The following is a 12,783-nucleotide window of genomic DNA, read 5'->3' as shown; positions in this document are numbered from 1 at the left end:
TTCCCACTTTCTGGCCAATGAAAGTTATTTTTTTATTTTGGGTGAATTAAGTTAACACTAAATGTACAGTCCTTGGTTTTCAATGCAATTGCACTCGGAGTTTCCTTTCGTGATTTGTTGTAGCTTTGATTTTGCAGTATAAGTTCAAGGGTTAAATAAGTAATACATATCAACAAAATGATATGTCACTCGTCACCAGGAAATTACATCTCAAGTATGGATGACACGGTAGTTTCGCAATGCATTGAATTCCCTAAAAAAAATCGTAATGCTTTCAACTTTAACAAAAAAATAAAGAAGTTGCGTCTTAAAATTGTACATGTTTTGCAAACGGCTAGGGAGTTTTAAAACATATAAAAAAAATAAACTGCAGTTTGCAAATCCCGCCGTGGCAGCAGTTGCGGGGGTGCGCAATTTCCTCCAAGAGGCGCGGGGGCCAATTCCAATTGCGCCGGGGAGGGAGGAATCTGGCAGGAGAGTTGGCCTATCGGCTGGTGTGGGAGCCGGCTCCACCCCGGCAGCGCCGTCACGTGAGCCACAAGTTGTCCCAGCCGGGGAGCGAGCAGGAGGAGGCTGCCGAGCGAACGGGCGAGCGGCGATGCGTTGGGCCGTGTTGTGCAGCGTCGCGCTGCTCTGGAGCGTCAGTTTATGTGCAGGTGCGTCCCGTTTCGCCGCGCCGACCGGCGGCTGTCCCTTCGGGCCTCGGGGCCCTCCTTTCCCCCGACCCGCTGCTCGCTAACGTTGACCCTCTCCCCTTTGGCCTACGGTACTCCGTGCCTCCCTGAGCGGTGGGCTCTGGCGGTGGCCCGACACGAAATCAGCGCTCCGCTCTGCTCCCTCCCTCCGACATCGTCCATATTCCTCTTTTGCTTTCTTTCGCTCTTTTTAATGCTTCAAGGTGTCTGTGAAATGGGATTTGAGAGGCGCAGCGTATTACTGCGTTCAGGAGTACAATTTCAATCGTGATGTAAATGTCAGTATATAAATAACTTAATTGTAAAGGACTTTGGGCGACATGAAACACATTTTGAACACATCTCATTTAAACATACAGAATTGAAGACTTGTTACCGTATTAATTTGTTTTTTCAGCACTTTAAATGGCGGCTGGAGGGTTGTGTAGTCACTGAGTCTACGGGATTAACATCCTGGAACATTCTATACAGGTTGCCTGTTGATATTCTGTCCTCAGTAGACAGCCCGAACGGCATTATAGAATCGTTTAAGTCAACTACAATCTTTTCAAATCCAGGTCTATTGAACAAGATCATACAGATTTTCAATTTTTTGAAAATCCTAAGGTGACCCCACTAAGAGTTACTCGAGTTCATCAAATTGATAACTTCATACCTGTTTTTCAAAAGTTTAACATCAAAACATCCAATTTAAATAGAGATGGGTTTATCTGTGTGGTTTTTAAAAAAATCTTGGTGCTTTATCGTTGATTGGGATAAGTTCTGGTGAATTTGCCACCCAAGATTACAGCATGAAGGGGGTACTTTAGGATCCCCAGATTCCTAAATTGAAAGTTTTTTTTAAACTAAGATTTCCACTTAATTGTGCTAATATAAGTTATTAACCTCTTCACCAACACTAATGCAAATCTGCCTTTTTTTGTTTTGTTCTTTTGAAAGCCCTTCCACAATGACTTTCTTTAAATACCTTTTTGTTTTTCTTTTTTTAAAAAAACACTATTGAATTACTTCTCTCAGTTATCAATTTGTGGAAGTTAAAGCATCGGTTTTTCCTGTGCCAAGCACACTGCACTGATGTGTTGCAGAATTCACAATCCATCAAATATTTCAACAGATTTACTTTGTTTTGAAATGTGGTCCTGTTGCTTGGGAAACTCCTTGTGTGCTAACTTAGGATATTGTTTCAGTGCTGAAGGAAGAGGTGATGTTTATGCTACAAGATGTAACTTGTTTTCAAAGCAAATATAAGTTGCAGATTGGCAATCTGATGTGAAGTAAATAAATCAGATTACTCAGCAGGGCAGGCAGCATGAGAAGTGAAAATGTTAGGGTCAGTAATTTTCTGAAATGTCATATTTCTCCCAAGTCGATGCTTGCACTACATCTGCAGGCTTCACAATGTTTGTTCCACTGTGCACTGTTCTGAGGCTGTGGTTGTGACTTTGGGCTTTGTGTCTGAGCACTCACTATCGTTCCGAATGCTATTTGCATACTTTTATTGCTTGTACAATTTGTTTTTTTTCCTGCTCTGCACATTGGGCGCCTGTGGGTCTTTTTTTTTAAATGGGTTCTTTTGGGTTTCTTTGATTTGTGGCTTCCTGTAAGGAGATGAATCTCTTTGTATAATATACTGTAAACTTTAGAACCTTTCCCTCAAGTGACCTCCTCCCACATTCTGCTCATAAGAATTTCCCCTTTCAGAACTCATCACTGCCCAAAAATCTCACTGTATAGAAAGTTTCTTAAGAATGCAACCCTGCCCCAGGTAATATGGGGGCTTCCTGTAACAAGTTTAAACTTGCATACCCACGAGTTCCCTCTTTCTCTTGCCACTCAGCTACAAGTAGAGGTAATTTCATGGATGCAGAAACACTAGTGACATGGTAGAAAAAAATGGAAGTGAAATTGGGATTCAGTTTATTCAGTTAGACAAATGTAAGGCCAGCAATCCTTCAGAAAACAACAGGCATGAAAGGAGTTTCTAAGCATAGTCTATTTGGGGGAAAAAAGGAACAGTGTATTTGCATATTTTTTTAAAAGTTCATTGTAACAATATTGCACTGCTGAAAGTCACTTGTATTTGTAGGTGCCAGATAGGTCAGATTGTATTTTTAGGGTTATTAATGGAGTGAAAGATTTTGTGACCTGGCTTGGTAGTGTGAGGCTTCTTGCTGCCTATTTGGATATAGTTGATAATAGATTACAGTATTTACAGAGCTTTAGGAGCAAAAAGATTATTCTCCTCAGTTTCAGCTTTCATGAGACAAAAATATTAAGAGAAGTAGGACAAACAAGTAATGTTTTGGGTCAGTTTGATCAACCTGGAATGTTAACCCTGGTTAGACCACACTTGTGATCAGTTCTGATAGCCACATTATAGGAAGGATGTGGAAACTCTAGAGAGAGTGCAGAGGAGATTTACCAGGATGCTGTCTAGATGGTGTGAGGATAGATTGAGCGAAGTAGGGCTTTTCTCTTTGGAGCAAAGGAGGATGAAGGGTGACTTGATAGACATAGATTGAGTGGAAAGCCAGATATTTTTCCCAGAGTGGAAATGGTGAATGTGAGGGGCCATTATTTTAGGTATAGTACTTTATAATAAAGTATAGGGAGGATTTTTAAATTTTTATTTAGAGATACAGTGTGGAATGGGCCCTTATGGTGTCAGAAGTACATTTTTTTATACACGGGTGTTGGTAGAGGCAGATTCATTATTAGGGACAATTAAGAAAATCTTAGGCAAATGGGTGATTGTAAAGAAAGAGTCCAGTCAAAAACTGTTCTGTTTATTATTGTTATTATTATTATTATTATGTATCACATCAGTCTTCCAGCATCCCAAAACAAATGCTTTTAAAATCTTTAACTGCATTAAAATTTGCAGATGCAAGTCAGCACCACAGAAATGGGGGGGGAGGAGAGGAGAGGAGAGGCCAGGCCAGGAGATGGAAGATCTTTGAGTTTCTGTGTCGAGGATCCCCCTTTGGTGTAATAACTGAAATGAGGGATTCCAGAGGGGAAAGAAGCAGAAAACCTGGGCCCATCTGTGTATGTTAAGACCAGCATACTTAAGAGCTTTGTATTGTGAAAGGCACTCTCTCCTCTTGTCCCATTCGTACCCACTAATTTCCAAATGTATTTTACTGCCATGGGTGTGCTTTGAAGTGCAGATTTTGGCTGTCATGACCCCTATTTTTGCATAGCAAGATCCAACCATCATTTGATAGGGTAATGGCTGTTAAAGTGATGCCAATCAAGGCATGATGCTGGTCAAAACATCATTTCATAAACAGTTTGGCGCAGGAACATGGTTTTTGGCTCACCACACTGAACACACACGATGCCAAACTAAACTAAATTTCTTTTTTTTAATAAAATTTTTTTATTGAATTTTCAAATGGTTACAGAAGGAAAAAAAATTATCAACCCTTCCCCCCCCCCTCCCTTAACCCCTCCCCCCTAACATATCCCTGTAGAAAGAGAAAAAAGAGAGAAAAAAAGAAAGAAAGAAAGAATGTCTGGATATCGGAAGATCCCCACATGCTCCATGGAGTTCATAATAGCTTTAGTATATATATTTCTTTCTTTCCCCAAATAACCAATAATTTTATCTTCGGAGCACCTATATATTTAATCCTATCTTTTGTAAATAAGGGCGCCAAATTTTCAGAAATATTTCATATTTATCTCTTAAATTATAAGTAATTTTTTTTCAAATGGAATGCAGCTACAAGCTATATCTATTTTCATTTTCTTTATGTATGTTAAAATTCTTATTCTTTTCACCGGTCCATTAAGCCTATTTACATTAAAACTTTAAAAATTCGGTGAATTAGTCACTATTTTTAACAGGGTTACTCCAATCTATAATAATATCTAACTTTTCAACTTTCGTAGTACCTTGGGGAATCTTTTTAAAATTCTCCGTGTTGCTGTCTGTTCCCCCCCCCCCCCCCCCCCGATTGTCCAGGCAAAGAAAGAAAGATTAAAGAAAAAAAGCCAAAATACCCCCCTACTAATGTTGTGAATAAAAAAAACACAACATTACCCCCTCTCCGTTGTACAGGTCATGGCAATCACCATGATTACACACGAGAATCCCGTAGCAATCGATCCGAAGTTCCCCCAGCTCCCCCGTAACATAAAAAAGTATATATGAGAAGAAAAAATAATATCACTACTCTCAATTAATATTTCTCAAATTTTTACCTTTCTCCCCCTGTATCATATAATTAAGAATGTATTTAAATATTCTTCTGTCCTTAAACATCCATCAACTCCATTCACTGTCCCTGTCTTCATCTTTAATCCATTTCACTTTTAAATCTTTGGCTGTGGTTAGCGAATATTTGGGAGTTCTTGTGCAAATTCTTCCGCATCCCGATAATCAGTAAAAGATCTTCTTTTTCCGTCATCCAAAAAAAATTATCAGGGTTGCAATATAAATTTATAACCCTTTTTCCATAAAACTTTTTTCGCTGGGCTTCAAAAGGTCATAACTTATATCAGGATAGAAAAGAACTGTTTTCCCTTCTATCATCAATGGCCCGTTTCTCTTTCTGGCACGTTGGGTAGCCGCCTTCAGGATCTTTTCTTTATCTTGATATCTTAAGCATTTTATCAAGATTGATCGTGGGTTTTGATCAACTTGAGGTCTTGATCTTAAGGCTCTGTGAGCCCTTTCAATTTCAATTAACTGGGTTCCTTCTTCCATTTCCAAAATTTCCGGAATCCATTTTTGAAAAAAATTTATTGGATCCTCTCCCTCTATACCTTCTTTAAGTCCAACAAGCTTAATATTATTTCGTCTGCTAAAATTTTCAAGTACATCCACTTTTTCCAATAACCGTTTTCTTTCTGATGTCCAGGCAGAAATATTATCTTCCATTTTATTCACTCTATCAATGGTGTCTCCCGTTGTTTCTTCCAAGTTTTTAATTTTCTTGTCCATTTTGTCCTGTCTTTTCATCATTTTATCAAACATAATCTTCATATTTTTAATATCTTTGTTATTACTTTTAATGCTTTTAATTCATGCATTATTTGCACCAAAGATTTTTTTATGTCTCCAATGTCACCTCCAACCTCTTCCTGTTGCTCTTCTTTGTTTGTCTCTTCATCTTCGTCTGATTTATTGATTTTTACGGGAGAGCTGGATTTCCACGTCTCGATCCTACGTCATCACGTGACGTCCCCCAAATTTCTTCTTTCTGTACATGATCCATATCCCTCCATTCCCTGTATTTCCATGTCCAACTAGTGACCTTGGACCCAAAGATCATTTTTTGAATCGAATGTATAAGGGTCTTGCCATTAGCCATTCACTTTGACTTTACAACTGACATCCCAAAATGCAGCACCTTACGCTTAACAGGTTAAACTCCATCTGTCACTTCTCTTCGCATACCTGCAGCTCATCTATATGGTGCTGTATCTTTTGACAGCCCTCTACACTGTCAACAGCTGTACCAATTTTTGTCAACCAACCCATCTACATTTTCATGTATTTTGAGGCTTCAGCATTGAATCCTGCAGAACACTATGGTCCTGGACCTCTGGCCAGAATAATGACCTTCCACTGCTGACCATCCTTTCACTTATCAGATAAATACAGTGCTTTCTGCTTAATTGGGACCAGTTGTCCAATTAAGTGGTTGTCTCAATTAGTTGGAGTTTCATGGAAATCATTAAATGGGTATTTTTTTTTTAAAAGGACAATCTGAGCAACACACACTACCAATACTACAACAGTAATATAAAACTATTTTAGCTCCTAATACTTACTGGAGGAATTAATCCCCGTCAAGTTCTTTTGACTGTAAATGAACAAAATTGGTGCCGACACCTTGTGAGTCCTGATGAAAGGTCTCGGCCCGAAACATCGACAGTGCTTCTTCCTATAGATGCTGCCTGGCCTGCTGTGTTCCACCAGCATTTTGTGTGTGTTGCTTGAATTTCCAGCATCTGCAGATTTCCTCGTGTTTGACGTTGTGCAGATAATGGATTGCCACCATACAGTGCTTTTGACAATTGCATCCTCTAAATTTTCATTTTAATTGTAACATTCAAGATGTTTGTTGATACCTTCAAACTCTTCTTAGTTCCTAACTTGAAGTACTGATATTGTTTCATTTTCGCTCCCAGCTCTTTCTGGCATCTCCAAACCCAAATGCTTGAAACTGCAGTGAGCAAAACAATTCTGAATCGTCTTACTGCTTATTTCTCAACAACTCTCAGTGATTTTTTAAAAAAGTCACTGCTTTTTGAAAACAAACACGTTACTGACGCTATTTAGAGCTTGAAGCATGGTGTAAATAACAGCAATGCAAGCGCACGTGACTGGCGCTAATTAGAAATTGTGGCAATAGTTTCCTACCCCAATTAAGCAGCATAGTGTCCCAAATAAACAAAGGAAGCCCTTGCTGTTTTCTCAATAAATTTTTGCTCTTTAGGAGTTGTCCCAAATAAGTGGATGTCCCAGTTAACTGTTGGCCCATTTAACCAGAAATCACTGTCTACAAGAATCATCATCATTATGTGCCACGTTGTATGACTTGGGCGATCATGGTCTTTCATCTTTCTTTAATCTGACTGTCCATTCCTTGATGTAACTCATGAATGTCATGCACTGTCAAGCGTGACTTTTTCTTCCATTAATTTTTCCCATCACTGCAAGGTGTTCAAGCTCCTTGTTCCTCAGTGCATGTTCCAGAAATTCCATCCAGCTGCAGTTCCCTGATCTTTGATATTATTGGCTAGCTTACTTTAACATTTCATCTTTTCTCTTCTTGTAGCTTTATTTGCCGCCTTTTGGTTTTTAAAAGCTTCCCAATCCTCGAACTTTCCACAGATTTTTGCTATATGGTATGCTGTCTTTGACTTTGGTTGCCAGCCATGGCTGTATCATCCTCCATTTGGAATACTTACTCATCTTTGGATGTATCTATTCTGTGACTTCTGAATTGCTCACAGAAACTCCAACCATTGCTGTTCTACTGTTTTCCCTGCTAGTGTCCCCTTCCGATCAACTTTGGCCAACTCCTCTTCATGCCTCTATAATTCCCTTTACTCCATTGTAATACTGACACATACTTTAGCTTCTGCCTCTCAAACTGCAGGGTGAATCCTATCATATTATGCTCTCTGCCTTTAAGAATTCCTTAACCTTCACAATCGGATCTGGTTCCTTACTCCTTTGGAATTGCCTTTCCTCTTGATGGGCCTTGATTTCACTTTTTAACACCAAAGCCACCTGCCCTTCTGTCTACCCGCCTGTCCTTTCGATACAATGTGTGTCCTTGGGTATTTAGTTCCAACTGTGCTCTTTCAGCTGTGACTCAGTGATGCACACAATGTCGTACCTGCCCATCTAATTGCGCCACAAGATCAAGAATCTTATTCCATATACGACGTGCATTCAAATATAACACTTCAGTCCTGTATTGTCACCCTTTTAGCCCCCGTGCCTAGGCCCCGAGGGACGTCCATTTAGAATGGAGATAAAGAATTGCTTTAGGCAGCGGGTGGTGAATCTTTGGAATTCATTGCCACAGGCACCTGTGGAAGCCAGGTCATTGGGTCTGTTTAAAGCGGAGGTTGATTCTTGATTAGTCAGGGCGTGAAAGATTACGGGGAGAAAGCAGAAGAATGAGGTTGAGAGGAAATTGATCAGCCATGATGAAATGGTGGTGCCAAATGGCCTAATTTTGCTCCTATATCTATGGTCTTGTGTTACAATTTCGCTCATCCCACTGACTGTAATTTTGCCCTGTCACCTACCTGTCCCAGTATGTCTTACTACACACTGCATTGACTTCGTATACCAACTGCCCGTTTTTAGCCCTAGCACTCTGGTTCCCATCCCTGCCTAATTAATTTAAACCCTCCACAACAGCTCTAACAAACCTACCTGCAAGGTGATTGGCTGTTCATGGGAGATCCCAGTGATCCAGAAATCTGAAACCCTGACCCCTGCACCACTCCCTCAGTCACTCATTCATCTATATTATCATCCTATTACAGCCTTGACTAGCACATGGTACTGGGAGTAATCCAGAGATTACTTTAGAGGTCTTGCTCTCCAGCCTCTTCCATAACTCTCTTACACTCACTACACAGGTTCTCTTCCCCCTTTCTACCTATGTCATTAGTGCCAGTGTATACCCTGACCTCTGCCTGCTTGCCTTCTCTATTGAGAATCTTCTGCAGCAGCTTTGAGACATCCTGGACCCTAAGCAACATAGCATCCTGACGTCTTTTTCACAACCGCAGAAATTGCTGTCTGTGCCTCTAACTATCGAGTGTCCTATCACTATCACTGTACTTTAGGCAGCTTTTTCCCTTCTGGTGATCACCCATCTGCTATCTGAAGCCTGGTGTGACCACTGCAGTAAACAGAAGTATTATCTATGATGTTTTCCGCCATTCATTATCTGGAAGTTTTTTTATTGTCTCATTATTTGCTGCCTCGCTCTTTTGGTTGCTTGGTGCTTTCAAGCATCTGAAAATTCACTTGCGTCCATCCGCAATCTATGCAGAGGTTGAAAGTCATGTATATTTATTAATAAGCTTAAAAAAATTGTACCTGTTCAAACAGATAACTAATAACATTGCAGCTGCCTGGTCATTTTATTTTAAAGTTGGTTATAGCAAAGAAAGTCTAATTTCTATTTTTGCAGTGGGAGGGATGCAACTATTTGGAATTAGCATGAGGAATGCATCTTAAGTATTGAGGGAATTTCAGATGCCCATGCAAAACTAGATTATTGTCCTGCACTTTCTAAATCTATCTTTGGAAGCTGTATTTAGCATAAGATGGGGTTGGAAAATGTTTCTATTTGGGGAATTGGAGCTAGGCAGGTAGCAGGAATATTACTGGGTAAATTATAATTCAGTGACATTTAGCAAGATTATAGAACAGTGGCAAAGTTAAAAATGGGACATAGCCAATGTATTAGACTGAGAAGACGCTTAGAAAAAGTGGCATGGCAACAACTCCTTGAAAATAATAGGTCTTGAACATTTGCAAGCTTTTAAGGAAGAGATTTGAATTTGAAAGTAGACAGGTTCTCACGGTTGGACTACCCACTCTAGATAACGATGACACCAAATGGCGATGACCATGCGCAGTAGGGGAATCTTTATGTGAGATAGCAGAAGGATCTGGCACCAGAAAGCCTAGCGGAATAACACAACCAGGGAGTGAAATTGAAGGAAAGCAGAGTAGAGAAAAATGCAGGTAAATCCATTAAAACCAGTGGATGATGGGAGGTATCAGAGTCTAAAAGTAACCTGTCAGCAGAGGCAGAAGATGTGGGTGAAATTATCAATATCCTATAGTGCTTTCACAAAGATGAGGTTAATGGCCGTGTTGTGTCTCAACAAAGTATTAGGTTGGATGAGCAATACAACCTGCTGTGTTCCACCAGCATTTTGTGTGTTGTTACGAATGTGCCACAGCTCTGAGGGGCCGAAGGGTGCGGGGTAGCCCCCTCCTTTGTGAGAATCGCAAGATCACTATTAAGTCAGTTCAGGGGACACAGGAAATGAGAGAAAGACATGCAGAATCCACAAAAGGGTTGGAATGTGTCCTGACCTCCGAGAGGCGAACCCATTGATACCAGCTATTGTCTCTTGGTGACGGACTTGTGTATTGCATCCTGCACGATGCATCGAAACCCCCCCCCCCCAGGCAATGAACCGAGGGGGAGGTTGGTGGAGGGATTGCATCATCTCAACCTGATTGACATCTGAGACCCTGTGAGTCAGGATAAAAGAGGGTCTGTGGGAACAGCCCCTCAGATGCACCAGAAGAAACACTAACGATCCCGTAATAGCAAGAAACCAGGGGAAAGGCCACGTGTGTCCGGATCCGTGGGCCCTTTTCCACGGCCGAAAGGTTTTTAGCTAACAACGGGGAAACCAACTCCCAACGACTCTCGAAGGATTGACATCATAAAAGGAGTGGGCAAGTTTTAAACCCGTCTTTCTCTCCAACCCAAAAGCATGAATGAACTGAGTGACTTTCATATTTCCATCGGACAATACATTATCCCCTAGACAACGATAGAGCTATTTCTTCTTATTATTATTATACCCACGCTTTTAGATTTAGTATTGACGACGTATATTATCTGTATGTTTGCATTGACATTGTTTTGTGTATTTGTATCAATAAATACTGTTAAAAATAGTACCATCAGACTTCAACGGACCTCTCTATCTTTGCTGGTAAGTGACCCAGTTACGGGGTACGTAACAGTGTGTTGAGAGGAAAATTTTTAAGGGTTTAGCATTTGAATGTGGTTACATCACCATGCATTGGAGAAGGGTATACTGAGGCTGTTACAGAAAGCAAAGGAGGGCCTTGAACATTCTTCAGCCCTCCCTGACTACACGGTTGGTGCCAGGGGACTTGAAGACACTTGGCAGCAACAAAGCAAGAGAATATACAGTAATTGGAAAGTTATTAAGGGACTGTTAGCATATATTCAAGGATCCTTAAAAGTAGCAAAACCAGCAGGATGATTTTAAAAAGATGTATACAATCCATTCCTTTATTGAGGCACAATATATAAGTGCAGAGAGGTTTTCTTACAACCTAGGAAGACATTTGACCTGCAGCTTCCAGGAGGGCAGCCCCATCAATGTCATTCCCCTTATTATTCTCTCATTTGCCTATCAGTTTCCTGTTAATTATTTTTGGCATTAACTTAAACTAAGATACTTTACAGAGCCAATTAACCTAACTGCATCTTTGGTGTGTTGGAGGAAAGCCACGGGTCACAGTGAATGTGCAAATATAAAGCAGCAGTATAATTTGCTGTACCATGTCCAAGAATCACAACAGTAGTCAGGTCTTGGCTCAATTACTGCATACACATCCAATCACCATTTTAGAGGAAAGACTGGAGGTGTTAGAGATCGAGCTGGAAAGGGTGTCGAGGAATTTACAATGATGTTGCCAGGGTAGGAAAATTGGAACTAGGATTTGGGTTGAAATTTAATGGAGGGACCCAGATAGTAAAAAGAGCTGTTTCTGTTGGCAGGATTAGAGATGAGATTACAGGGTTTTTGCAGTAAAGGAGCTACGGCCTGTAATTTACTGTTGAAAGTTGGTAAAGACAGACTATCATTGCCAGGACCCATAGCAAGGAGATGGCAGCTGTTTTTTTGATTCCCAATCATGGAGCACTACAGTTCAGAAATAGGCTGTTTGGCCCATCCAGTCCTCACTGACCTATTTTTCTGCCTGGTCCCACCGACCTGTACCCAGACCAAAGCCCTTCATATCGCACTCATCCATGTATCTATCCAAACTTCTTTCCAGTATTGCAGTTGAACCTCTGGCAACTTGTTCCACACTCTCACCAGCTTGAGTGAAGTAGTTCTCCCTTCAGGTTCCCCTTAAGTATTTAATCTTTCACCCTGAATCTATGGCCTCTAGTTCTAACCTTATGCAACTTTGGAAAAGTTGTTGCATATGTTTATATCTATACCTCATAATGTTATATACCTCTGTAAGATCTTCCTATTTTCTTTCAATGTCTAGGAAATAAAGTCCTAACCTATGCAACCTTTCACTATAACTTGGGTCTCAAGTCCGGTAATGTCCTTGTAAACTTTATCTGCTCCTTATTGATATCTTTCCTGTATGTGTGATGAGAACCGTGCACAATACTCCAAATTAGGCTTTACCAACTTCAACATTACATCCCAACTCATGTAATCATACATTGATTTATGAAGGGCAATGTGCCAGAAGCTCTTTCCAACCCTATCCTTTCAAGTTCCATCTGCTATTTTTGAGCTGGATGAAAGACACTGCACAGCTTTGATAGCCTTTCTTGGTGTTCACTATGCCCCCAATCTTGATATCATCTGTAAAATTCCTAATCCAGTATACCATCTTTAATATTGACGATAAACAACAATGGACCCATCACCAATCCCTATAGCACACCACTAGCCACAGGATTCCAGTCAGAGGCAGCCGTCTAGCACCACCCTTTGCCTTCTCCCGCTAAGCAATGCTGAATCCAATTTAATGCTTCATCCTGACAGCCAAGTCTGGTCAACCTTCTGGACC

General features: G+C 40.6%; 1 protein-coding gene across 1 annotated transcript in view; it reads left to right on the top strand.

The window, feature by feature from the left end:
- Nucleotides 1–319: 319 nt before the first annotated feature.
- The window catches only part of cd164 (CD164 molecule, sialomucin), a 34,532-nt gene continuing 22,068 nt past the window's right edge, over nt 320–12,783 (top strand). The window contains exon 1 of the mRNA XM_073055343.1: nt 320–656. Within this exon, the coding sequence (XP_072911444.1) occupies nt 320–656 (337 nt within the window). The remainder of the gene's footprint in view (nt 657–12,783) is intronic.

This window comes from Hemitrygon akajei, chromosome 9 (assembly GCF_048418815.1).
Source record: "Hemitrygon akajei chromosome 9, sHemAka1.3, whole genome shotgun sequence".
Classification (NCBI taxonomy): Eukaryota; Metazoa; Chordata; class Chondrichthyes; order Myliobatiformes; family Dasyatidae; genus Hemitrygon; species Hemitrygon akajei.
Note: the sequence above shows the minus strand (reverse complement) of the source record. Positions and strands in the feature narration are given on the sequence as shown.